The 27,371-nt window shown below is 57.1% G+C and overlaps 1 protein-coding gene across 1 annotated transcript; it reads right to left on the bottom strand.

Annotated features, from left to right (window-relative positions):
* Positions 1-1,442: 1,442 nt before the first annotated feature.
* LOC111160813 (exocyst complex component 3 like 2) lies at positions 1,443-14,808 on the bottom strand. The gene is given in 12 exon segments (XM_022524169.1): positions 1,443-1,745; positions 3,939-4,060; positions 4,871-5,026; positions 5,534-5,656; positions 8,681-8,788; positions 8,790-8,817; positions 10,507-10,617; positions 10,845-10,870; positions 10,872-10,946; positions 11,051-11,152; positions 12,281-12,392; positions 14,630-14,808. Coding segments are annotated over 12 exon segments (1,431 nt in total). The 3' UTR covers positions 1,443-1,456.
* Positions 14,809-27,371: the final 12,563 nt, after the last annotated feature.

Genomic DNA, 27,371 nt, shown 5'->3' with positions numbered 1-27,371 from the left:
GGTACAACTCGGCAAATATACCAAGAGCGACTGAATCGAACCTTCAAAGGGATGAATGGTCTGGCATGCAGATCCTGTCTCCATAAAGCTGTTTGTAAATGGGGGACCCACATCTGGGAAGAATACTGCCGCACGGAGGTCCACAGGTCCTTCGTGAAATGCCTACAAGACCGCAACCCGTCGTTCATTCTGCCTCTCCTCTGTTGTGCATCAGTGACATTGAAGGTGTCCTCTTAGCAGTGGAAGTGAGGAGGGTGGACCCTGTAGATGGCTCACCTTGGCCTGGGGAAAGAGAGGTTAAGCGCTTCCCCAGAGAGGGGCAGCTTCCTGCCCAAGGTCACACAGCCCAGAGGCTCCAAGAGTCCTGAGTCCCCACCTTCCTGAGTTCACATGTGGGTGAGGTTCCAACGCCAGCCCCAGAGCTGACCGCTGGCTGCCTCCTCCTTCCCACTTCTCAGGGAAACACACACACACACACGCGCACACACACATACACGCGCACGCACATACCCCCCCAGGAAGCATCCATCATAGGCTGTCCAACCAGGCCGGAGGGGTAGGGGTCATCGGGGAGGTGACCTCAAGGTCTCCGTGGGGACCAGAATCCGGCGGGGCTGTGGGTGAGAGGCTGGAATTTTTCCCACCCTGAGATTTTCCTGCATCAACCCAGGAGGGCGCCCTGGATGCCGCCGGCCCTGCCCCCAACCTCCTTCCTCTCTTGACACAGCTTCCCGGCTAAGGATGGATGGAGGGGGGTGGGGTGTGCCAAGGAGGAACCACCAAGCCCAGAAACCAGGGAGAGGCACTTCAGGATTGACGAAATGTGGGACCCTGGCCGAGCGTGGCTGAGGGCCTGCCCCGGAGTCCCGCGCCTGGGGGGCTCGAGGGGTAAAGGGGATGAACTTGCCCGCTTCTGGCCCACGGGGCCTCCCTCAGCCTCCACTGCCCTGTCCAGGAGTTGGACCCCAGCCCAGCCTCGGGCGTGTGAGAAGCCCTTGGCCCTGGGCCCTGCCCCCGGTCCTTCCTCCCCCACACACTGGGGACTCAGCCCTTCCTTGTGTTAAATAGAAACCTCTTTATTCTAAGTATCGTACATTCCTTAATATGTTGGACCGGGGCCAGACCTTGAGGTGAGGGGAAAGGGGGGGCCTGGGATACTTCTGTAGAGCCTTCCAAAACGCCTGCCACCGCACACTGGGCCGGGAGCTGGTGCTGGGAACGAGCTTCATGGCCTTGGGGAAGTCCTTGCTCCCTCCGGCCTGTTTCTCTTCTATTTGGGGGGTTTAGGGGTGGCCAAGACCTCTGAGGACCTTTCCATCCCCCCCCCCACACACACACCGGGGCGGGAGCGGGGCAGTCTGTGGTCCCAGGCAGGGAGTCAAGAGGGAGCCCGTACAGGAGGATGGCTTGTCAGCAGCAAAGATGGGGGGCACTGAGGTGGAGGGCTGGGAGAGTCTCAGCGTTGGGTAGGGGGCCGTGATGGAGACAGAGGCCGAAGTCGGGGCAGACAGGCCAAACCAGGCCTGGCCACCCTGGAGAGGGGAAGGCGGCCCAGGAAGAGAGGGAGGCTGAGGCAGAAAGGTGGGCGGGGCACGGAGATGTCTGAGAAGAAGGCGCGGTCCCGAGGGGGTGACAGGGCTCCCCCCTCAGACAGTTCCAGGTCCCGGGCCACGGCCAGGATCTCCTGGCGTGCTGCTGTGTTATGCAAGCCCCGGATGTCGAGGAGGGCTGCCACGTGCTTCCGCCTGGGGGGAGAGAGGAAGGGACAGGTGCATGGGGTTCTCCGTGAACCTCATCAGGCCCCCATCTGTCCCAGAGCCTGCCTTAGCTCTGGAGCCCCTTTAAAGCCCCCTTCCGGCTTCTTTCCCCATACCAGCAGCCCCTCCCCTGTACCCTCCCCCATCCCAACCCCTAGTCCCTCCCCATTTCTAGTCCTCCCAGACCCTCCTCCTAGCAGCATGCCCCCCAGAACGTCGCTAACCAGCCATTTCCAAATCCTTCCTCTCATCACTGACTCCAGAACCCTCTCCTCTACACCCAGCACAGGCGGCTTCCTAAGCACCCGGTTAGCCTTCAGTCTGCAGCCCCGAATCAGCACACACAGCTTCTGGGCTTCCTTCTGGCCCCTTCACACCTGCTTAAGCTCCGAAGTCAGCAACACCCCCCACTTCATCTTCACTTGCACCTCCAACAGCCCCCCACCACCACTCAGATGCTGCGCAGGAAGGCTCGGCCACATTTCCATCGAACCCTCCTCTCCCCTCTCCCCCGTCCCCAGGCCAGGTCTGGAAGGTTCTCCACCACAGCAGTTCCAGAGCCCGTATCCAAACCTGACCCCAACTCTCTCAACCTAGAGCCCATCCATGACAGCGCACCTTCGTTCCCCTGGGACACGCACCTCACCCTCCCACCCCATCCCCAGTGCTCAACCAAAGTTCCACTCCAGAACTCCAGTTAACCTTGGGGGGGGCGGGGGCGTCACCTCAAACAGAAACTCTGTCTCAAAACTCTGTTTTCCAACCCTTGACCTTAAATCTGACACAACCGAGCCTTCCCTTCATGCCCATCTCTGCAACAGATCGCGGGTCCAGCACCCCAGGACCCTCAACCACATTTTGACTCAAGAGCCTGAACCCAACAGTCATTTCCAGAACTTTCATTTCAGACAGAGCCCTGGGGCCCTCACTACCCTCCTTCAAATGCAGCTCAGGCTCTTCACGTCCCCACATCCCCGGTTTGGAATCACCACGGCTCCAAAATATACTCATCCAAAACTGGCGCTCAAGAGCCTTCCGGCTCAGACAGGCTCCAAAGCTTTGGAGCCACTCCAGAAGCTTGAGAGCTTTCAGACTGAGCTTTGCATTCAAGTGCAGATTCCAAGTCAGAAACCCCTATCCAGGAGAAAGGCTGGGACTCCCACCAACCCCCAAAGACTTCAGGGCTTTGTGTCTCCCCAAGGACAAAGAGCCCCACACCCCAGAGCCAGAACTGTCCATCCGGCTTCGCTTCCAGAATCCTCATCTCCTCAACCCGGGAGCGTAAACCCCGCTGGGGCCTCACTCCCTGGCAGAGTGGAGTTTTGTCTCCGCAAAAGCACAGAGTGTCCTCCAGGCTGAAGAGTCCAGAAGGACTGTCACCACCATCCACCTTGGCGGGGGGGGGGGGGGGGGATGAGGTGGGGGGTGGAGGCAGTGATCAGGTGCATCAGCTGGAGACAGCCTCTCCCGGGGACTCAAGTCCCAGCTTGGCCACTGGCTAGCTGTGGCATTTGGGGTAATCTGCTTAATTCCCACCTGCCTAAGAGGATGCTAAGCACTTAGAACAGTGCTGCCTTTTACTTGCATATTATTTTCTAAAATAACTTCCTTAGGTCCAACATAAGGACTCAAGAAACCAGCATTGGTCTTGTTCCTGCTGTCCGGGTGGATAATGCGGGCAATGCTGGTGTTAACTGAGGATGGAGAATTCCCCCAGCAATCCTGTGAGAAGAGTGCTATTATCCCCCCCTGGGAGAGGCTCGGAGAGGGGAGGGTCCCAGGGAGAGGAAATGGTCCACCAGGATCTGAGCGGCGCCTGCCGCTGCCCCAGTGCGTGTGCGCCCCGCTTGCCCGTGCGTGTCCCCGTGTCCCCCGTGGCTCCCCGGCTGGGCCGGCCCTTCCTGCCGCCGCCGGCCCTGCGCCCCCCCCTGCCCTGGGCTTCCTGTGACTGCCTGTTTGTTTGCGAGCCCTGGTGGCGGCGGCGGCAGGAGAAGGAGGGAAATAGTATTAATAATGGCCTGGTTGCAGCAGGAAACGGCCGTCAGACACGCTCGCCACCTCCCTCCCTCGCCCAAGAGCAGGAAACGCCAGGACGGATGCCAAAGCCGGGAGTCCTCGGCCTGGCGGCGGCGCGGGCAACAAAGGGCCAGGCCGGCGCGGTGGGGGGTGGGGGGCTCTCACCTGATGTCTGGGTAGTCCCGGACCAGCACCCCCACCTCCACCTGGATGCTGGGCGTGTCTTCCAGCTGCAGGACTTCGGCCAAATGGGGCACCACGGCGTCCAGCCACGAGGCCTGGGACTCCTGCAGGGGAAGGCCCCAGACTCACACTCTGGCCCCAGGTCCCCCTTCACGTAAACCGCACCCCTCCTGGCCTCTGTTCTCTCCGTAAAGCCGGGCAGAGGACAGGCCGTGATCAGAGGTTTGGAAGGACCTGGAAGCTTTGGCAATGTGGAGGCAAATCCAGTCTAAACGTATCTATTCCGAGTTTTGCGGATCACGGGGGGCTCGGGACATCTCTCCAAACCTAGTGGTCGTATTCAAAAGGTGACCCTTAGGGGTAACTGGGTTACTTGTGCGAGAGGTCTCCCCCACCTGCCTTTTCCATAAAATGACGCACCCTTCGCGCCCCCCACCCCGCGATTCCAAGTACTACAGACTAGAAAGTCCTGGAAACGCGGATGAAGGAAGCGCTTCCGGTCCTGCTGATTACAAATGGGTGCAAATGAGTCGTTTTAAATTCTTGAATTGGAAACGCCAGGATCATGAGTTTCTGTTGGGTGTTTAGCGTCTCTTTGTGCTCAGAACACTCCCTGTTTTAGGGAGTGCGAGCTCCGTGCCAGGTAGGGTCCTAAGCACTTAGCAGGACCGAACTGACAGAATCCCCAGCCCCAGGCCCAGGGGACACAACGCCGGTTTGCGCCCGGGGGCCAGCTCTCCCCCGGAGCAAGCCAAGTTTTAGGCGTGCAGGGCCAGGATCAAGGTGTCCCTGGGGACTGAGAGTTGGGTGTAAGGCCTTTTTCTAAGCCCCCGCCCCAACTCTCGGGCCCCGGGGTTCTCCGGAGCCCAGGTTCCGCGTAGTTTCGGAGCCCCCCGCCCCCGGGCCGCACTGACCAGCCGCCGGAACAGCCGCTGCAGCTGCGCCGCGTCCTCCCGGAGCCTCCCGGCCACTCGGCTGCGGGTCCGCGCTGAGCGGCAGCGCAAGCGCCCGCGGAGCAGGGGCCGCACGTACTCCACCAGCGCGCGCCGGTGCAGCTCGGCCACCAGCGCCTGCGGACCGAGGGAGACGCGAGGGCTGGTGAGCCGCCGGTGACGCCCTCCCGGCTCTCCTCCCGCCGGGCGCCCACCCCGGGCACCTCGCGGGAAACCTCCCCTGCCCCCAGGGAGCCGCGCCCCCTCGTCGTCCCCAGGCCCTCCCCCCCCACACCAGCCCTCCCGACTCCCAACGGGTGACCACTGTCCCGCTGGATGATACCTTCCTCTGCCCCCTAACCGGCTCGCCGACACACCCTGCCGACTCCCAAAGGATGCCCCGTCCTAGCCCTCTCCCCAGTCTCAGGAGTTCTACCTCCCAGGGGGCCCGGCCCTGTGCGAGCCGCACCCTAGGCCCCAGTACCCGCGCACCTGCGTCCCCGCAGACCCCGCGCAGAGCGCCGCCTATCGCACCCGGAGAGAGCTAGCTGCTCGGCGCCTCGAAGGGGTCTCCCCCGGCGGAGCGCCAGGGCTCCCCACTCTCACGCCCAGCCCTCCCCCCGCCCCCACCACAAACCCGCACACCTGGTAGGGCTCGTCCTGCATCCTGCGCAGTGCCAGGGCCTGAGCGCCCAGCGTGCCCACGATGCCATCCAGGGCCTCCGGGCTGTTCAGCCACTTCCTGCGCATCAGCTTGTTGAAGTAGGGCTGGGGGGGGGGGGCAGTATGGGGGGGATGGTTTTAGCTCTCCTCCCTTCCACCCTCTTTCTCCACTTAGCAGCTCCACAGAGGAGGGCTGGACTTGCAGGGCTGTACTGTGCCCTTCCGGGGCGCGCGGTCCGCGGAGGGAAACAGACCATCCCCCAAAGATGGACCCAGAGTGGTCAGGGCCTGGACGAGGGAATCCAGGAGTTTAGGAAGCCAAGAGCGGGTGCCTGAGTCAGCGCAGAGTCAAGGAGGGCTTCCTGGAGGAGGGGACACCAGAGCTGATTCCAGAGGATGGTGGTAGTTAGCCAGGTGTCGGCTGTGCGAGGGAGTGGCTCCATCAGCCGGAAGAGCCAGTGTGAAGGCCGCTGGGATTTCAGATGGGTTTTCAGGTCAGAGGATCAGAAAGAGGGTCAGTGTGGCTGGCAAGACCATCTATTTTGAGGGTCCCAGTGCAAAATGAAAACAGAAGGCCCTTATTCAAAATTACTAATAACTTCAAGACAGCAAGGGCATGGTCGCACACCAAGCTCGGGCTCTTCCAAGCAGGGGTCCTGTATAACTGCTCGGTTTCACAGACGCCTGAAGTTGGAACAGGGGACAAGGAGATGGAGCTAAGCGGGCGGGTGGGTCTGGAGCACACAGGGCTGTAAGGAGCCCCGGCTTCCTCCTGAGGGCACTGGGGAGCCACTGCAGGTTGGGAACCGACGGAGAGGGCCAGGCTTATACATTAGGGAGATCTTGATGCTCTGGAGGGGTGGGGCTGAGGCAGAAATTGGGGTGGGGGGGGTGGAAGGAGAGGAAAGGGGGAAAGAAGTGAGTAACAGGGGTGAGGAGGGAGAGAACAACCCAGATAATAGATTTCTTAGGATTTCTGTGGGGGGAGGGAAGGGAAGCACTTGAACATGATCCAAGAGCTGGGACAGGCAGTGGGTCTGTCCCTGAGGTGGATCTGGGGGCAGTAGGGGAAGACACTGCAGTCTACGTGGACCCTGGGGAAGGTGAGGTGCCAGGGATATCCGGGCTCGGCGTCCATGGGGTCTGAAGCAGGTCCTATCCCACCTCGCACCCACTTCCTGCTCTCCCATTCCCACGTAACCGGCTGTCAGAACCTCCCAGGATGGGGCCTTTTGTAGAAAAGCAGGTGAATTAAATGAGCCAATGCTCTCGCTGCAGAGCCTGGCTCAGGGAGTGTCGCTCTTGCTACAAACCCTGTATTTTTAGGAAGAAAGCAGCCAGTACCCATGGTCCGGGACCCAGCTAAGCACTCTATAGCCACGACCCCATTGCTTCTTCACAGCTGCTCCCAAGAGGCCTGGAATTTCTGTGCCCATTCTCCAGATGAGCAAACAGAAACCCCAAGAGGACAAGTAACTTGCCCCAGGTCCCCCTATTTGGAAGCGGCCCAGCCAGGCTGGGAACAAAGACTGTACCCACTGCCCAGCATCCCCATAATCCCCCCCCACCCTGGCTTGCTCACGTTCACACACACACCTACCCATGTAGTCATTCAGCAAACACTCTGAGCCCTACGTGTGGGTCAGCTACGGGTGGGTGGCTGGGGACACATGGAGAAGAACGCTTGGGGGACACAGCACAGAATAAGACAAACAAAACTCCAAGCATTTGATGCTCATGAGCAGGTCAGGGGACTATGAATCCTCACCTGATATTTGCTATTAATGTATAGTATATATCATATACATATATCAAATATATATATTATAACATATATATCTATAACATACTTTTTATATGTTATAATAAATATATATTTGCTGACCCTAAGGAAGTATGTTCCCTGTGTTAGGTATGAATGCGGCACTGTGGTTATGTTCATTTTAAAAAGGACTTCTTATCTTTTGGAGATGCAGGCTGAAGTGTTGATGAATGATGGCAGGATGTAGGGGATCTGGGGGCGAGGGTGGGGGGTAGGGGGGTGGAGGAAAGGTGAAACAGATTGGCCAGGCGTGGATAACTGGCTGGAGCTCGTCTGCCAAGAGGCCATTCTGTCATTCTGCCTACTTTGGTGTATGTTTGAAATTTTCCATAATAAAAAGTTATTTTAGAAACATTCCAACAAACCCTGCCCTTGAGAAGCTAACATTCCGGTGGGAGGAGCTAGTTGGGGGAGGGGGGGAAAAGAAAAAAAAAGCAAAGGCCATGGCAGAGTGCAGGTGTCCCTAAGTGCTTAGAGAAAAACATAGCAGGCAGGGCGGAAGGGAGTCTCCTCTCGGGACTTCTGTTTTACCTAGGGCGGTCGGAGGAGGGAGGAGGTCTGATCTGAGTCAAGGCTTGAAAGAGGGGAGAGGGGGAGCTATGTGGCTATGGCTGGGGGGGGGCGGAGAAGAGGGGCCCAAACCTAGAGATGAGCGAGTGCAGAGGGGCTGGACTGGGTCTGTCGTGTGAGGGAACAGCGAGGGGACTGGTAGGGCGGGAGTGGAGTAAGTGAGGAGGCAGATGGGAGGAGGTGAGGTCAGGGAGGGAAGGGTCAGACCATCCAGGGACTTGGGCTCCCCCCCCTCACCCACAAGGACTTTGGCTCTTGTTCTGAGTGATCTGAGATGTACAACATGTGGGTTGAGCGTGCATTGCAACTAGCACACACACAGCCCTGTCTCATTCCCAGGTACTCCCCCCTCCCTCCCCGAACACTCTCACCCACCTTCCACCGGACCCTGGCCTCCTCTGGGCACATGCAGGAGCCGGAGGTAAATAGGGCTCCAGGTCTAGGAGAGGCTGGGCAGGGATCTGGGTGGCCTCAGTGGGGAGGGGCTCCACCCAGTCCCCAAGGCCCCTTCTGCTGGTGGCTCTCCATCCTCCCCTTGACCATATCCTCCCCTCTCTTCCTTCCTGCACCCCCCTTTGCCCCCCCAAATAACCCAAATAGGCCATCACCCTCTACCCCCCTGCCCCCATGCCTGCTTCCTGAACACTGAGTCATAGCCTAAAATGAACTGCAGGTTGGCGGGGTGCCCCCTGTCCTAGCACCCCCACTCCATCCCACCAGCGCCCCGCCTCACTCACCTGAAGCTCCTGGAACAGCAGGTCAGCCAGGACTCGGTGGCAGAGCCGGGTCACACGGTCCAGCGCGCTGCCTGCTGCTTCCCGGGCCGGCTCACTTTCGGGGGGGCCCCACCCGGGCCAGGCGCTCCGCCAGAGCCCTGTGGGGATCAGAGGAGCCAAAAGTCAGGGACTGCCAATATTCAGCTCAACTGCCTGGACCCCTCTCCTGGCTTCAATGGACTCTATTTCGTTGGCACAGGGTTGACAGGTCAGATGGGGTTGCTGGGGGAAGTCAGGGGCTCTGGGGAGAGTCTGGAGGCTAAGCAACAGCAGGGGATGTCTGGGAGGCTGGGGGGGTGTGGAAGCCCCAAGGAATGGGATTCAAAACGTTTCTTTTTTTATTATTATTATTTTAAGTTTTTTTTTTAAATTAATTTATTTGACAGAGAGAGAAATCACAAGTAGGCAGAAGTAGGCAGATAGAGAGGGAGAAGCAGGCTCCCTGCTGAGCAGAGAGCCCGATGTAGGTAGGGCATGATCCCAGGACTCTGGGATCATGACCCGAGCCGAAGGCAGAGGCTTATACACTGAGCCACCCAGGCGCCCCATCAAAACATTTCTAATTCTAAAATCCTACCCTTCCCATTTCTCTCTCTCTCTCTTTTTAAGATTTTATTTATTTATTTGACACAGAGAAAGAGATCACAAGTAGGCAGAGAGGCAGGCAGAGAGAGAGGGGGAAGCAGGCTCCCCGCTGAGCAGAGAGCCCGATGGATGCAGGGCTGGATCCCAGGACCCTGGGATCATGACCTAAGCCGAAGGCAGAGGCTTTAACCCACTGAGCTACCCAAGCGCCCATCTTCTCATTTCTCTTAATGATGACCCTCCATCTCTGAAAGGACAGTAAGCTGGTCTGAGGGCAATTTGGCATTTTCTTTCCAAAATCCCAGCGGGCCCCCTTCTGGGTATGGGTCCCTGAGAGTCCCCACGTTTTTGGGAATTGACAAGTGAGACAGGTTTTTCCTCTGCCAAAGGGTGAAACCAACTGTCCATTCACTGGGGACAGTAAATATGTGCTGTTTGTAAACAGTGGAACACAGTTCAGGTTTTACAAGGAAATAAATGTGGGAACTCCACATGCTAACGGGAAAGTCTCCAGCCTGTTAAGGGGAAAGGCACAAAAATGTGTTCAGTAGTCTGCCATGTGTGGAGTTCTTTTTTAAAGGAAAAGGAAGACTATGTATGCACACAGTGAAATATATTTACTTGTGTATATATATGGAATATGCATATGAAATATGAAATATGTATATGAACGTGTACAGATATGCATATGCATGAAGTATGCAAATGCATGCATACACTTACTTACACATATTTACAGGTAAATATATCAAAAACCCCAGCAAAGATATGGCAGACCCTAGCAATAAGGATGGTGGGGAGCGTGTAGGAGGGAGGCTTTGCACTGTATGCCCTATTGTATCTCCAATTTTGAACCATGGAAATGCATTCCCGATTTGTCAAATGCATGAAAAATAAGTTAATAAAAAAGGAGAGTAAGATAAAAAGGCAAAAAAAAAAATCTAATTCCTAGAGTGTTTGAGTCTGGCTTCTGGGTTCCTATAATTAGAACACTCCAATGTTCTGATCGCTCCATAATTCTAGGGCTCTGTGATGCTGAGGTTCTTTCCAGGACTCCCTAGGGTTTTATGCTTCGAAGGCCCCATGTGCCTGTCGCTCTGGACCAGCTCTGGGATCCCCGCCTAGGAACTGGGCACCCCGGTTCAGCTGGTCGTGACCACTGGCCCTCTCCCCTATTGCACACACGCGCTGGGCGCTCTCACCTCAGTGGGGGCCCGCAATTGACCAGGGAGATGGTCCTGCTGACGTAAGTGTCAGGTAGCAGCTCGCGAACTCCCGGATTCTCGTGAAATCGTTCCACCCGCTGCTGGAAGCTGGTGACAGGAGAAGGGGAGGGCGCGTGACAGATGGAGCACTGCTGGAGGAGGGTCTCTTGCTGGGCGCTCAGCCCGGCAAAGCCTGGGATCCTCCCTGAGGCGCCCCTGCCAGTCCTGACTTGGTTCCCTTTCATCTCTCCTCTCTCTGTTGGATCCTGGGTACTGATGCCGCCCCCACCAGCCTTGCACCCCGGCACCACCCCCTGCACCGGGGCCCTCTGTACCTCTGCAGGAATTCTGCCAGCCCCCCCCAGGCAGCAGTGGGCCATCCGCTCCCCAAACTCCTGGCTGATGCGGGGTGCTCGCTCCGTGTGCTCCTCTAGCAGCTGTGTGGTCCATGGCAAGGAGAAGGGGTGAGGAGTGGGGAGGTCCTGCTTTCCCACCGGGGCACTGTTCCCGCTGATTCTCCTTCCTCTTCCCCACCCCCTACCTCGCACACATCCTGCGCCAGGCTGCTGGGCCGGTCCTCCATGCTTCCCCAGTGCTCCTCGTTCTCCTGCAGCACCCGAAGCAGGGCTGCGCGCGTCTGAGCCTGCAGTGGGAAGGTGGGGGGACAGGCAGGAGTCAGGGGCACCTGGGAGCCTCTCCCTTCTTTCCTCCCCTGCCCCAAGGTCCCCACACCTTAGCCCCAAGCATATCTCAGTTCTACTTGTGAGCTTGCAAAGATTAGGGGGAGGAGGGAGGCTGGACCAGAAAACCTCCCCAGAACCTTTGCATCCCTAGCCCCTGATTTGGAGCTTGATGTTAAGAGTCTGTAGTTTTGGGGCACCTGGGTGGTTCCGTCAGTTAAGCGTCTGCCTTCCACTCAGGTTGTGATCCTGGGATCCCTGCATAAGGCTCCCTGCTCAGCGGAGAGCCCGCTTCACCCTCTGCCCTCTCTCTCTTGTTCACCCTCTCTCTCTCTCTCAAATAAATAAATAAAATCTTAAATTAAAAAAAAAAGTCTGGAGTTTTAAGCTTCCTCCATCTGATAGCCAGAGTCTGAGGGTCTATTCTCTTATTATTTGATGGTCCCTAAGGCTCTGCTCCCCAGCTTCTACAAAACAATTTGTTCAAGAGTCAGATTCTGTGATGCCCAGTTCCAAGGGTCTGGGATTCTAAGATTTACGCGTCTCTGATTCTCTGGTCGCATGTTCCCTGTTCCCTTCAGAGAATCTGGGAATGTAGGTATGTCAGAGTCTAAGATTCTAGACTCGCAGGCTACAAAGGTTCGGACTTCTTTGGCTGAGGCAGGACTGGCAAATAGGTGGCCAGGCTGGGTGTTTGTGGCCGGACCATTCTGCCGACTGGTTATTAACCAGGCTGACTGTCTGCCCTGCCTGGGTGCAGAGATCGCACTGATGCTCTCCTTCCGGGGGTCTTTGGGACTGTGAGCCGAGCTTCTGTGACTGACGCTTCCTCTAAGATTTGAAGTATCTCAATGTATCGAAACTTTATTGCTGCTCTATTACGCCTGGCTGGGTGCTTGGGAGAACAGAGCTGAAGCTAAGACCAAAGTGATCCGTGTGGGCTTACCTTTCAGTGTCTTTGGGGCAGAACTCAGAATCCACAAAGGGAAAAGGGAAATGGGAGTAGGGAAAGGAGGAGAGGAGGGGCCCCCAACCCCAGTACAACCCTTCCCTCCCTGCAGAGTGCCTCCTGCTCCGAAGTCCCCCAGTACCTTAACGTCTGTGACGCATTCGTCCTCCAAGCCCCGCAGGGTGCCGGGAGACAGAAGGGGCCCCAGCTCCCCATTCTCTAGGGCTACCAAGTCCACCAGCCCTAGGACCTCTCTGGGAGTGGGAGACAAGAGACAGGGAGGTCTGTGAGAGGGGGATCTGGACAACGGAACCCCTCCACACCCAGTGTGCTCGTGACCCTGGGCCACTCCCTTCCTCTCTAGGGACCGGCTTTGCTCATCCCTCAAAGGAAGTCTCTGGAATGGTTGCTCCCCTGGCTCCAGCTCTCTGAGTCAGCTCCCTGATGAATGGTGTCCGGGTAAGACTTGCAGGGGTCAAGTCCAGGCTTGATGGTTTGGCACGCAAGATCTCAGCCATGATCAGCTTCACCAGACAGAAGTTCCCTTCCACCTCCGCTCCTTGTCCCCAGCACCTCACCTGGCCTTGGAGGCCTCCCCGGTCCAGCCCTCACTCCTCGCTCCTCAGCACACCCGGCCTGTGTGATACCATCCCTCTCCCTAGCCCCCCCCCCCCACCACCCATACACACCCCAAGCTTTGGCCCATGGCATCTTCTCAGACAGAAACATTATCTTCCTACTCCCACCCTCCCATTCCAGGAAGCTCTCCAGACTCCCTGTCCTGTCTCCCTCTCTCATAGATGGTGTGAGAGTGTCCTTAACACATATTCCTAGCGGGAATCTAGGAAGTCAATGTCACTAGCTGTTGCTTTCCCATTCTTCTAGTGACAACAGGATGACTCTGAGGAACCACCCACCCCACTCCCTTGCCGACATGTGGCTTGGGTGTGACCAGCTCCCCTTTCCCCGGACTGCGTAGGTGACCCAGTCATGGCTAATCATATTCCCTGCCCTACCCACAAAAATGGGTAGGTTTTAGGATCCAAAAAGCCTCCACAGTTTGAAGATTCTAGGACTGGGAACATCAAAGGTGCTGAGGTTCTAAGTGCTAAGGTTATAGAATTCAAGGGACCAGGAGCATTCCAGTCCTAACGCTGGAAGGATCCACAGTATCAAAGTTCTAGGCTCTAAAGAGGGGATGGGGCCAAGGTTTAGGATTTGAAGTCTCATTGGTGCTAAGGTTCTAGGATTGAAGGTGTCAACACTCCAGTTCTAAGACTGGAAGAATCAACAGGGCTAACGCCCTAGGATCTAAAGAGAGAGAGCCGTGTAAGGGTTCTAGAATTCTGAGGGTCAACTATGCCAAGATTTTAAGAATGCTGGTGCTAAGGTTTTAGTATTTAAGAATCAGTGGTGTTAAGGTACTAGGACTGGAAGGTTTAATAGTATGAACATTCTAGGTTAAGAACCATCAACAGTGCTAAATTCTAGGACCAGAAGGGTGAACGGTACTGGGATTCTAATAGTATATATGTCAATGATGGGAAGGTTCTAGGCCTGGAGGGGGTCCAAGCACTGAGCTTCTAGAACTGAATGGGCCATTGGTGTTAATAGAGTCTAAGTCTGGAAGACTGGGAGGTGTTAAGGTTCTAAGACTGGAGGGGTCAATGATCAATGTTGATAAGATTCTGGGAGTCTAACTGTCAATGATGTGAAGGTTCTAGGGCTGGAAGTGTCCATGGTGCTAAGATTTTAAGAATGGAAAGATGACAATGCCAGGCTTCTAGAAGAAGGATCCACGATGCTTAGATTCTAGGACTGGAAAGGTGACCAGCGCTATGGTTCCAAGGGTAGGAGTGTTGGGATGCTGCGCTCCTTGGGCTGGAGGTGTGGAGGTTTTAGAAGTAGAAGGACTGATATCGCTAAGGTTCTAGGGGGGAAGGGTTGACAGCGCCCAGATGCGCGGATTGTCAACGTCGCGGTGCGGAGGACTGGAAGGATCCCTGTGTTAAAGGATGCAGGAGTGCAATGGTACTGAGTTCTAAGACAGAAAAGGTCCACAGTGCTAAGGTTCTAGGGGTGTAAGTGTCCACCATGCAAAGGTTCTAGATCTGGACGAATCACCAGTGCCGCGATTCCAGGACTGGGAGCGGGTGGGGGCCGAGCTACACGTCCAAGGGCGGAAGTGGGGCTGAGGCTGAGGTCCGCGGCACTAAGGCTCTCAGACTACAGGGTGCCGAGATTTTAGAACCCGAAGGCCCTATGTCGCTAAGGTTCTAGCACTGGGAGGGTGGACAGCGCTCGGAGGCGCGGATTGTCCATGTCACCCCTGCCGAGGACCGGGAGGGTCAACGGTTTTAGGATTCTAGGACGGAAGAGTCAGCGGTTCCAAGGTCCTTGGCAAGTGAAGAGGCCAGGGTTGAGGGAGCGTGTGTTGGGGGGGGGCGGGGGGTAGGTTTGGGCGACCCTGGGGCGGCCGGCCCCGCCTCACCTGGGGTACACCTGGTTGTGCCAGTGCAGCAGCGCGTAGCGGTCGGTCAGCGGCAGCCTCCGGCGGGCGGCGGCCCCGAGCCACTCGGCCAGCGCGCCGTGGTAGCCGCGCAGGTAGACGCCGAAGGCGCCCAGGCCCGCGGGGTAGGCGGGCGCCAGGCGGCCCCGCACCACGCCCATGTCCTCCAGCAGCCGCGCCCGCAGCGCCTCCAGCTGCCCCGCCAGGCCCCCCGGCGCCCCGGGCGCCGCCGCCTCCAGGCGCTCCCGCGCCGCGCGCCCCACCGCCTCGGCCCAGCGGGCGCGCAGCTTGCGGGCGGCCCCCGGCCCCCGGCGCCCGTCGGCCGCCTCCTCCTGCAGCAGCACCTGGCCCAGCTGCGCCACGGCGCCCGCCCCGGCGCCCGCGCCCGGCCCGGGGCCCGCCAGCGTCTCGCGCACCAGCGCCCAGAGCTCGCGCTGCAGGGCCTCGTACAGCAGCGCCACGTCCCGCGCCCGGCGGCCCCCGCCTGCGCCCTCGGCCCCGGGCGGCCCGGGCGCGCCGCCGCCCCCCGACGACGCCAGCTCCTCGGCCTCCAGCTCCAAGATGTGCTCGTCGGCCCGCGCGAGCTCGCGCTGCTGAATCAGGCTCAGGATCTCCAGCACTGTGGGGGCAGAGCGGGAGGTCAGGGGGAGGGAACCCGGCCGGCAGGCTGGGGGAGGAGGGGGTGTAGGGAGGGGGAGATGACGGGCCTAGAAGGGAGTCCTGCAACGTTCCAGGAGAACGAGTTGAGGGAAGGGAGTCGGGAGAGGGAGGCGGGGGCAGGTTGAGGGAGGAAGGAGGGAGATGGCTAGGACCTGGGGGAGAGGACTGGAGATGGTTAGGGATGGACAGAGGAGGGTGGGCGATGGGATAGGTGTCCGGATAAGGGAAGTAGGTCAAAGGACCAGAGTAGCATCAGGAGACTAAGAAGAGGGTGGGAGGGGGAGGAGGATGGGGAGTAGTCTGGCCAGTTGGGGGTAAGGGATTGAGGCAGAAGGGAGGGGGTGGGGGGGGGGGGGGAGAGGATGTTGGTGAGTAGCTTATGATATAGGAAGGGGTCAGGATACTTGAGGGGCAAGGACAGGAAAAGGGCATCAGACCTAGAGAAAGGGATCTGGGCAATGGGAGGGTTGGGGGAAGGTGAGTCCGAGCCAGGTAGGGGGAGAGGGTGGAGAGAAGCAGTGGATCAGAAGGGCAGAGTGGAGGCTTGGAGGTGGGGAGAGGTTAGCAAGACCAGTGATGGGGTCTTCTGGCGGATGGGATAGCTGTGGGGGTGACCTAAGACTCCCCCAAGAGCCAGCCCCATGGGGTTGGGAGGCCTTTGAGTGAAGGCAAAGGGAGGGTCCCGGTGGCCCAGGGTTACCCCCGACACCTCCACCCCCCTCCACTTCCTCCCTGGCAGAAAAACTGTTTCCCGGCCAGCGCTATTTCTGCCCATCTGTTTCCAGAAGGCGGGGGCTCCAGTCACCCCCTCGTCACCTCCCTGAAGTGCCCTCCCAGTCCCCAGGGAGCCAGGCCTGAAATAGCCTCTCACCAGGACCTAGAGGGTGCACGGAAAGGGCTCTCCTGAGGTCCCCAGTGCTGAGGCTGCTTGCCTGGGGGGAGGCCTGGGAGTGAGAATGAAGGTGGGGGCAGACCCAGGGTTGGGGGCCTCTGGGATGGGACTGAGATGGGACTGAGGGAAGGGATGAGGGTGAGGTTGGGGTGACATCTACAGAGGGGACAGGAAAGGAGTTGCGAATGACATCTGGGGTTTGGGGGGGGGTGTGGAGAGGAGGGTGGATTTATGTGATCATTGAGCAGGAAAAGAAGGTGGAGATGGATGTGAGTTTGAAGATGAAATTTGGGCTTGAACTGGGACCAAGAACGTGGGCGGAGGTTGGGAATGGGAGGTTTGGATGGGGACTCCAGGTTGGGGTGGAGATGGGATTAAGAATGAAGGGGGAGGCTAGCTTGGGGTTGGGTTGAAGGTGGGTGCTGAGATGGGCCGGGGCTGGGGGTTGGGCGGGAGACTAAATCAGGGACCCCGTTGCAGCTGTAGGCGGGACAGCAACGGCCCGGTGGGCAGGCAGTTGTCCTGGCGTTAGGCACAGGGATGGTAAAGATGGTGTTTGGACAGAGGGATGGGTTGGGGTAAGCACGTGGATGTGTCCCAAGGTGGAGATGGCTGATGGGGTTGGAATAAGTGTGGGGTGGAAACCAAAAGGGCATTGAAGAAGACACTGGGGGTACAAACAGGGGTGGTGTCTTGAGTTGAACCGCGTCCCCCCCCAACGAAGAAAAAAGATGTGTGAAGTCCTAACCCCCCTCCCCATATCTCCGAATGGGGACCTTATCTGGAGACGGGTTCTTTATAGAGAGATCAAGTTAAAATGAGGTCATAGGGGGACCTCCAAGCCAGTGTGACTGGTGTTCTTATACAAAGGGGAGATTTGGACACAGAAACAGATACACACAGAAGAGAGATGCTGTGAGGTCACAGCGAGAAGGCCCCATGGCGACGAAGGAACAGGAGTGGGGTGATCACAAGGTAGGGAACCCCCAGGTTGTCTGGCAGAGCTTTAGGTACAGTAAGAGGAGGAAGGACTCTCCTTTGAGTTTCTGAGCGTGTGTGGACCCACCGCAACACCTTGATTTCTGACTTCTAGCCCCCAGAACTGAGAGGCTAGATCTCAACAGTTTCAGCCACCCGGTTTGTGGGACTTGCTGACTGCGGCGGCCCTGGGAACCGAACACGGGCCTTGGGGGATGCAGTCTGCAGATGCGGGTGGAAGGTAGGCACTAGGCATCGTGGTGAGTTTGAGATGAAGCTTGAACATGAGTTGAGGTAGGGATGAAGTTGAAGGTGGAGGCTGGGGTTTGGGACTGGGATGGATTTAGGGTTGGGGTTCAAAGTGGGATGGAGAAGGAGAAGAGATTGGGGGTGAAGGAGGAGATTGAGGTGGGCGTGGGGGTCTGAGGCCAGGGTTGGGGCTGGGGATGGGAAGTGGGTGGGGTATGGTATGGAGGTTAGGGAGGGGCAGAAGGTCAAGTTTGGAGATGGACGGGAGGTTAAATTTGGAAGGGATTGGGAGGGGATGGGACCAAAGTTGGTGATTCGCTTATCACAGGACATGGGGGTGAGGTCGAAGCTGGTGGTGGGTAGTGAGTGGGATGGATTGGGGGTGGGTGTGGAGACAGAGCTGGAGCCTGGGCTCGGTGATGGGGCTGGGGACTGCAGAGGGCGAACTGGTATCCTACATGGGGGTGGGCAGAAGTTGGAGAAGTGAATGGAGATAGGGTCACAGGTGGAGGCCAGGTCTGAGCAGGGGTTCCCGACTCACCTGACAGAGGCTCCTTCATCTTTGGGGGCTCAGGGACCTTGGGAGGGGGCTCAGGGGCCGCCTCGCCGGCGGGCACCACCCTCTCGGCCAGAGATGCACGACGGGGCTTGGGTCCGCGTCCCAGTCTCAGGAAGGCCAGTCTCCGGGCAGCCTCCCCAGCCGCCTCCTCGTCGCCCTGGGCTCGGGTCCCCTGAAGCCTGGCCAGGAGGCCAAAGTCTGCCGAGCTCCTGCGTATCCCTGGTGTCAGCACGCGGCCCAGGAAGGAGCGGGGCTGCCCATCTCCAGGGCTGCCTGCCCGCCGGCCAGGGGTCCAGCCCAGCCGGAAGGGGGCCAGGCCAGCCAGCTTCTCCAGGGTGGCGCGGCGGCGACAAGATGTTCCGTTGGGCAGGGTCCCCAGCTCCCCAACCTCCTCTTCTTCCAATCCTGGAACTTCCTCAAAAGGGTTCCGAGAGGACCTCAGGGGCAGGGTCCCCGCCCGGGGCACTTTAGTGTCGGCCACCCCTAGATTCTTCAGGATGGGCATTTTGACAGGCGGGGACCTGGGGAAAACATAACAGACCCTCAGAGGGATTGACAGCAGTGGGGGGGGTGTTGGTGATTGGTAATCCTGCCTCTGCATGCGGAGCCTGGTCTGAGCACTTGCCGACCCCATGAGGTTAGTGCTATTATGATGCCCGTTCTGCGGATGACAGCCCCACAGTGACTCAGTGACTCAGCATTTGGACCCAGACCTATTGATTCTGGGGCTGGAGTTCTTTGCCTCTACGCCGAGCACTGGCATTCCACCCTTTCCCTGCCTGGAGGCTTCATCATCTTTGTGGACCCTCCCACCCCATGAAGAAATAGACTCAGAGAGGGGAAGTGTCTTTCCCAAACTGGCACAGCCCATGAAGGGCACAGGCTGCCTAGGGACTCAGGCTCCACCATCTCCCCAGACGGCCAGTCACACACATGGGCACCCGCCTCGTCTCCCCTGTCCCACCAGCACACCTGTCCGCTCTACCCCACCCTGTTCACTCCTTGAGGAAAACCTTCCTGGGAAATGTCCAGAACAGGCAAATCTGTAGAGCTAGAAAGGAGATGAGCATGAGCGGGGGCCAGGGGCTGGGAGAGGGGGGCTGGGGAGTGACTGCTTAATGGGTACAGGTTTCCTTTTCACAAGCGAAAATGTTCCAGAGGTACATAGTGCTTGACAATATTGTGAATGCACCAGGTGCCCCTGAATTGTATGCTTTAAAGTGGTTCATATGGTGAATTTTATATTATGCATATTTTACTACCCTTCCCCCTGCCAAAAAAAGAAAATTACTGGGTATTTGCCGGGTGAAGGCAGTGGGGACACAGTGGTGGCCAAGGTAGACCCAGTTCTTCCCTCTTGGGGCTTGAAATCTCCCAAGATCTGCTCATCCCACCTCCTAAGTCCCTCATCTCCAACTCTCTCCATGGCCCCTTGCCCCAGTCCAAGCACCCTCTGCCCTCTAGCTTCCCCACTTCCTCCCTGGTCTTTGGGGTCCTGTCCTGCCCCACCTCAGCCCACCTTTGAGGTCCTTGTTAAAGCATAAACCTGCTCCCTATCCTTCTCTTCACTTTGCATGGCTCCTCAGTGCCTGTGGGACAAAATTCAGCTGCCCTCACCTGCCAGCTGTGCCCTCACCAGTGCTATCCCACATTCTCCTCCTCCTTGCTCTGGGCTCCTCCAGGTGTCAGCATTTGTGTAGATTCTTCTACGGGGAAACCTGTTCTCCCCGCTTTGGGACCCAGCTCCAAAGTCCCCTCCTCCAGGAAGCCCTCCCTGATGCCCAGGCTGAGTCAAGTCGGCCCCCTCAGGATTTCTCCCATCCCAGCCCTGTCCAACCTGAGTTGTGACTGTCTAGGGATGAGTCTGTGTCCCCGCCGCTGGACTGTGAAACCCCAAGAGGACAGGGTCAGGCTGTCTCGGTCACCGCTGTGTCCCTAGCTCCCAGGGCTGGCACTCAGGAAATGAATGGGTGCTAAACGGGAAATGAAGGAGGGAAGGACCTCATTCCTTGTGGGTGAGGAGGAGTCAAGCTGGAGAGATCAGTAAAGACCGGGCCATGCAAGGCCTCGAAGGGCCATGAGGAGGAACTTGGGCTATTTCCCAAGGACACTGGGGAGCCACAGAAGGGCACTTTTTAAAGTGATGAAATAGTTCAAACGTTCAGAAATCCAGAAAAATTTAGAAAACAAACACCCCCTGTGCCTCCAATCCTAGCAGCATCTAATGCAAACATTTGTCCTATTTGGTTCAGGTTAACTTTTTTTTTTTTTTTTTAAGAATCAAGCATTATAGACGCACCAAAGCCCCCCCACACACACACCCTCCCCTGCCCCTGAATTCTCTAGCCCTCTCCCAAGGAAAGCACCATCCGGAATGTGAATCCCCATCCAAGTCTATGCCTCTGCATAGTGTTTGTAGCCAGAAACAATGTATTGTTTCCAGTGGTCTCCGACTCTCTCTAAATGCAATCACACCATGCGTATCCAGCAACTTGCTGTCTGAGAGCTGGCTTTTGGCTCACATGCCACATGCCATGTGACATGGAGCCATGCCTCGCTCTGTGGCTCTAGTTGATATCCCTGAAGTGTTGCGTACTGTTCCACTGCTGGGCGACAGCAAAGCCACGTTGGCTCTTGGCTGTTCACACGTTCTCCTATCACCGGCACCAGACATGCAGGTTGTTTCGAACTGGGACAGGTTCTGAGCAGGTGAGGGACAGGGTCGGGATTGGGCAGGCGTGTGCGTGGTGGGTGGAGCATCTGGAAGGGGGCCCTGAGTGGGCAGGGCTGTGAGCGAGAGCATCTCCTTTCTGGGTGAAGACCCCCTTCTTTCCTCCCTGACTTCAGCCTCCAGACCTCAGCTGTTATTCCTCAAGCCTCTCTCCAGTCTCCATGGTCCCCTGTCCCCCAGGGAGGCAGTCACCATGGCAACCCTTGCCTGGAGCCCCCAGGGCTGTGGACAATCGATGCTAGCACCCCCATACACACACGCGTGCGCGCACACACACACACACACACATACAAGCCACACGCCGATTTCTCTTTCATTCTCCAAACAGGCTTCTCTGTGCTTCATCCCACAAATGGTTTCATTGTCCCCCAGCACTGCCTCTGTCATCCCCCCCAAAACCCCACCTTCCCCTCAAAATAGGGGGCTCCAACTTCTCTCTAACAGAATTCAACATTACCCAAACTGCATTTTTCCACTCCCCCACTGGCTGCCACATCCATCCCTGGACTGGATCCCATACCCACAAACCATCCCGAACATCCTCAGACCCCATCAGACCCCACCTGAAAAACAGCCCCCTCGTCTTTCCCCTTCCTGGCTCCAACACCCGCCTCTGCAGACGGGCTCCGACATCCTGCCCCCTCGGGCCCCCTCATCTGCCTCCTGGTGCCCGGCCCCTGACTCACTTCCGAGGCATCCCTCAAGCCCCCAGCCTCCCGACCTCCCACAGGATGTCTTGGCCACCAGCTTCCCTCTCTGGGCTCCGGCTCCTCCCCCTCCCCCTTCCCTCTCCTCCTCTGCTGCCAGCCTTTCCCCAAAGCCCTAAATCCTCCACAAGCAGCCTGACCCGTTTTCAGAACTCAGCACCTCCAGTCCCCAAGTCTGTATCAGAGAACAGCCCTCACACATTGTGTCCGCACTGGACCCCAACCACACCACCCTCCTCCAGACCTTGCCCCCCAAAAATCCTGTCATCAGCCTGTTTCAAGTTCATGCACATCTTCCTTCGGAACCCCATCTCTTGCTCCCTGTCCATCCCAGCCTTGTCTTCTCTCCCACCTCCAAGCCCCCATCTCTTGGGGATGGAGCAAAGCACCCAGCCCTCTCTGGCCCGTCTTCCCACCTGAACTCAGAGGGCATCAGACCCAGCCATGGCTCCGGTTTCCGTTAATGGTCCAAGCTCTCCCTGCTTCTTCGACGTTTCTGTGGATCCCCAGGGTCCCCAAATTCTTCCCTGCTCTCCGCTCCTCCTGCCCTCTCACTCACCCTCCTAAGGGCAGACCCCACATTCTCTTTTCACCTCCTCTCCCCCCACAGCTGCCGTCCAGCCCAAATCCAGGGGGGCCCAGATGGGGGGGTGGGCATGCGGGTCCTGCCCCCCTCCTCCGGCACACTTACCTCCTACTCAGTGCAGTCCCTCTGTCCTTGCTGCTGCTGTTCTGCCCTGAGGACACATGAGCCAGAAATGCTGAGAGCTTGGAACTGGGGGGGGGGGGGGGAGAGGAGGTCAATTTCCTGTCAGGAAACCCCTCCCTCTCTGGGGCCAGGGGCGGGAAGGACTCTTTATCTGTCTGCCCTTTTAGGCCAAGCTGGGGTTGGGCTGGGAAGGACAAGGCCTCAGTCCAGCCCCCCCACCCTCCCCCGGAATTGCCCCCCTCCCCCGCAGGCTCTTCACGCCTTCCAAGGTGACAACACCATCCTGGGCACCCTGGGGAGACACCCAATGCTGGACACGGGCCCAGAACTCTCCTCTGGGGTCTTTGCTCTGGAGTAGAGACATGGACGAAGGTTCTGCTGGTCCAGAAGCTGGGATTAGAGGCGGAAAGTGGGTGGCACTGGGCACGGCTTTGGAATTGTCCTCTCTGCCTGAAAGGCCTGGTCTCCGGGGTCCTGCATGGCTCCCTCCTTCAACATTATCCTGACCTCAGCTCCAGCATCCATTCCTCAAAGGAGATTTTCCCTGAGCAGCAGAAGCCCTTCTCCATAACCTCCCCCATCCCCTCTCTCCCCCAGGGACTGGCTCCCATTTGTCCATTCCTTTATGTCACCTTCCTCAATTTGAAGGATAAGATTTCTCTGACTCCCTTGTAGAGCTCTTTTTTTTTTTCCTTTTTTCTTTTTTTTTTCCTTTTTTCTTTTTTTTTTTTTAAAAGATCTTATTTATTTAGGAGTGCCTGGATGGCTCCGTTGTTAAGCATCTGTTTGGTTCAGGTCATAATCCGGGGGTCCCAGGATGGAGCCCCACATAGGGCTCTGCTTCTCCCTCTCCCGCTCTCCTTACTTGCATTCCTTCTCTTGCTGTCTCTCTCTGTCAAATAAAGTCTTAGAAATATCTATTTTATTTATTTATTTGTCAGAGAGAGAGAAAGGGTACAAGCAGGGGGAGCAGCAGGCAGAGGGAGATGCAGGCTTCCCGCTGAGCTAGGAGCCCGAAGCAGGGCTCCATCCTGGGACCCCAAGATCATGACCTGATCTGCAGGCAGATGCTTCACTGACTAAGCCACCCAGGTGTTCCTTCCTTGTAGAGTTTCTGACTCTCCCACTGGAATGGGAATTCAAAGCAGGGTTTGCTTACCTTGTTCATCTTTATATCCCGAGATACATGCCTAGCACATAGTAGGTGCTCACTAAAGATTTATTAACCAGGCGCACACATGGGGATGGATTAGAGCTAAGGAGCTCTAATCTGGAAACTGGGGATGCATATGGCAGGTGCGGGGGTGGGGTGGCTGCGAATGGATTGGCGATTGGGTGGTGTTAGATGCAGGATTAGGATTCTTTTTAAGGTTTTAGGTTTAGAACTCAGGCACAGCATCCCAGGTGTTAGGCCTGGGACAAGGGATCACTTGCCTAGGCAAAGTTGGGGTTGGTGTGGGATTAGGGTCCGGGCTGCGCTCAGGAATCCCTGCTTCTCTCCGGGCCCCAGGAAGGGCTCTGCAGACACTGAGGCTGGGGGAAGTGGGTCAGGGGTTAAGACTGCAAGGTCTGAAGGCCTCAGATCAAGGACTGGATTTGCTAGACAATGAGCCCTGGGAAAGGAGCTGCGGAGGACACCCTGTTCTCCACAGGTCACTGTGGATCATGGTAATCAGAAGAGGGTGAGTAGCTCTGGCTGGAACCAGCTGGTCTGTTGTGGGTGGTGATAGCTCTCAGCGCTCCTTCTCTCTTTTTTAATTTAATTTTTTATTGAGATATAATTCACATGCCATAAAATTTGCCCTTTGTCGGGAAGAAGCAGAGAGAGCGCCTTTTTTTTTTTTTTTTTTAAGATTTTACTTACTGGGCCTCCTGGGTTGCTCAGTGGGTTAAGCCTCTGCTTAACTTGGGTTATGATCCAATTATGATCTCAGGGTCCCGGGATCGAGCCCCGGCATCATCGGGCTCTCTGCTCAGCAGGGAGCCTGGTTCACCCGCTCTCTCTGCCTGCCTCTCTGCCTACTTGTGATCTCTCTTTCTCTGTCAAATAAATAAATTAAAATTCTTTAAAAAAAAAGTTTACTTACTTATTTGTCAGAGAGAGAAAGCACAAGCAAGGGGGAGCCGCAGACAGAAGGAGAAACAGGTTTCCCACTGAGCAAGGAGCCTGATGCAGGACTCCATCCCAAGACCCTAGAATCATGCCCTGAGCCAAAGGCAGACACTTAACCCACTGAGCCCTCACCCCCACCATCCCGGGGCAGAGAGAGAGATCTTAAGCAGATTCCACACCCAGCAGAGCCCCACACAGGGCTCAATCTTACCACCCTGAGATCATGACCTGAACGGAAATCAGGAGTGGGTTGCTTAATGGATCCCCTCAGACGCCCCTAAAATTCATCCTTTTAAGGTTCAGTGGTTTTGAGTATATTCACAAGGATGCAGCATCTGTCACCACTATCTAATTCCAGAACATTTTCATACCTCAAAAAGAGACCTGTAACCCCGTTAGCAGCCCCTCCCCATTCTCCTTTGCTTCCAGCCCCGTGGATTTCCCTATTCCGGACATTCCACAGAAAAGGAACCATAGAGTCTTTTGCGTCGGGCTACTTTGGCTAAGCGTCCTGTTTTTAAGGTTCATCATTTTGTAGCCTTCCCCCCGCAACCAACTTCATTTAGCCTCAGTCCCCGCATCTGGGGTGGGGCGGGTCCTGGGGTCTGGAGAACCAGGGTGGGGCCTGAGGTGTGGTGGAGGTCAGGTGTGTGTAGGGAGGTGGTCTGCTGCCCCCTCGTGGTGCCTGGGGGAACTGCAGCTTTCCCTTCTAATCCTGGGAAGGAGTGACTCAGCTCCCCGAACCCATCCCCAAGACCCCACCTCTCACCCAGCAGAGCTCTCAGGATCTCAGAACTTCCAGAACACCAGCCTGAACTGCTCCCTCTCGGTGTCCCACCATCCCCGACACTCCTTGGGTACCATCTGCTGAGTAATAACAGTAATGTCATCCGCTTAAAAAGTTCTAATCTGTTCAAATGCATATAGTCTCGTTAATGTACCGCACACTGAGGTTGCTGCTATGATTTTGAAGGGACAGGAAGCCATAGTGGTTAAGAGCCCAAGTTCCAGAGTTTGGAAGCCCTCCATTTCAAATCTCAGTCCTGCCGCTCACCAGCCATGTGACCTTCACCATGTGATTTTTTTTTTTTTAATTCTTAGGCTCTCTGTTCCCTCATGTGTAAGTGGGGCTGATAATCATGGTCCAACCTCACAGGGTGGCAGAAAGGATAAAGGGCTCAGAGCCTGGCACAAAGGAAGCCTCTGTCTATGTACCTGAGAGTTTCAACCAGTGGTAGATGAGCTGGTCAGTGTTTCACAACCAGCTCTCTGGGGGGCTGGGGGCAGGGGAGCCTTTATCTGTGGCGTTTGCCAATTTCCACGGTGTAAATATCCCCACCATGACTAATTCCAGCTTGAATTCGGTGATGTCAAGCTACAGTGATGTCCCTGAAAGTGTTTTTGGTGGGGGGAAGAGACGTGCAGTAGCACGTTATACGGTTGTATCTCTATGAACGTACAAGAGATGTAAATAACCTATGATCACAGATAATAGTAAAATGTAGTAAAACCATTAGGTTATGATGAGTATTTATTCCCTTTGTTTTCGATATAATTTATTTAATTATGTGTTTGCATAATTTAATCTTTTATAATGGCTGTTTAACAACCAGTTCCAAGATTCCTGCGACTTTAACAGTCGGCTCACTCGGGCTGACTCCCAACACGCTGCTGTTAGCATCACACCCCTATTTTAGAAAGGGAAACCGAGGCTCGAGAAGATGATCAGTCAGACAGGGGCAGGGCAGGACCCCATCCATCCAAGGGCTGTAGGATACTGGGGCCAGGATGGGCTGTGCAATGCCCCTCTTTCTTTCATCCCACCCCGGCATGGATGGTCCCCACAGTTCCGGATGACCTCAGCGAAGACCTTGCCTCTGTGGTTTCAGTTTGCCCATCCCAACAGCTGCTGATCCCTGCAGGTGAATACTTAACACAGGGCTCTTTGGCACCTGCTTCAGCCCTGCCAGGAAGGCAGCATGTCGATCCTTCCCTCACCTTATAGATTGGGAAACTGAGGTTCTGCTCTGCGTCACAGAGCGATAGGGAGAGTCCTCAGACCCCAGATGGGATGCACGGAGAGGAACCGGCTGCCACAACCTTGGGCTCTGGAGTGTTCTGGGAAGTGGGAGGCAGCATCGCTAGAGGTGGTGGTCAGGCTTTGGCGGTGGCTCTGCCTAGCACACTGTGCCCCCAGCACCCTGTGCCCCCAGCACCATTAATACTACGCTCCCAAGCAAGAACTTCCTGGGCCCCAAGACTGGAGACAGGGTGGGCTGGGAGGGAGAATGGGGACCACGCCGTCTGCCTGGCTCTCGTCCCTGGGGGCTTCTCTCCGTCTCTGTCTCCATTCTGTTCACAGGTCTCTGAGTCTCTGTCTCTCTTTGTCTCTTTTTGCCTCTCCCTCAGTCTCCGTGTGTGCGTCTCTCAGGCTTTGTCGCTCTCTGTGTCTCTGTTCTCTCTGAATTTCTCTTTGCGTGCGTCTCTTTCCCTGTTTTTCTCCCTCTTTCTTTCTCTTTTTGTCGCTCCGATCTTTTGGCTCCGTTGACATCTCTTTGTGTGTCTGGGCTTCTCCTCGCGTCTGTCCCTCTCTCCTGTGTCTCTTTGTCTCTCCCTCTCTCTGCGTCTCTCGGTATCTTCCTCCGCGTCTCTGGCGCTCTGCCGTGGCGTTTCTCTCCCCTTCTCTTCCGGTGAATCTCTGCTCTCCTGTGAGAACACGCTCGCTACCGACGCGCCCAGACCTGCCTCCACCCCCAGAGCCCCCGGCTAGCCCGGGCCTGCGCCTTTAAGGGCCGGCGGCAGAGGGCGGGGTCTCGGCGGCCCCGCCCTACCCGCCCCTCCCCCTGACGTCCCTTCCTCCCAGGCCCCTCCACCGCCTCCCTCCGCCGCCGCCCGGGCCGGCTCCGCGCCCCCTCCCCGGCCCCCGCCCGCCCGCCTGCCCGCCGCCCCCATGGCGCCCCGGGCCCCCACTGCACTGGGCCAGTAGGACCCTCGGCGTCCCCTTCCCTTCCCCGCCCTGCCCCCCTCTCCCGCGGCGCGAACCCCGGTGTCCACGGCGCCCAGCTTTTGAGCTCGCGTCCCCAGGCCAGCGGGGGGGGAGGGGAAGAGAGGGGACCCCAGGACCCC

This window comes from Enhydra lutris, unplaced genomic scaffold (genome assembly GCF_002288905.1).
Source record: "Enhydra lutris kenyoni isolate GAN:26980312 unplaced genomic scaffold, ASM228890v2 scaffoldscaffold77, whole genome shotgun sequence".
In the NCBI taxonomy this organism is placed as follows: Eukaryota; Metazoa; Chordata; class Mammalia; order Carnivora; family Mustelidae; genus Enhydra; species Enhydra lutris.
Note: the sequence above shows the minus strand (reverse complement) of the source record. Positions and strands in the feature narration are given on the sequence as shown.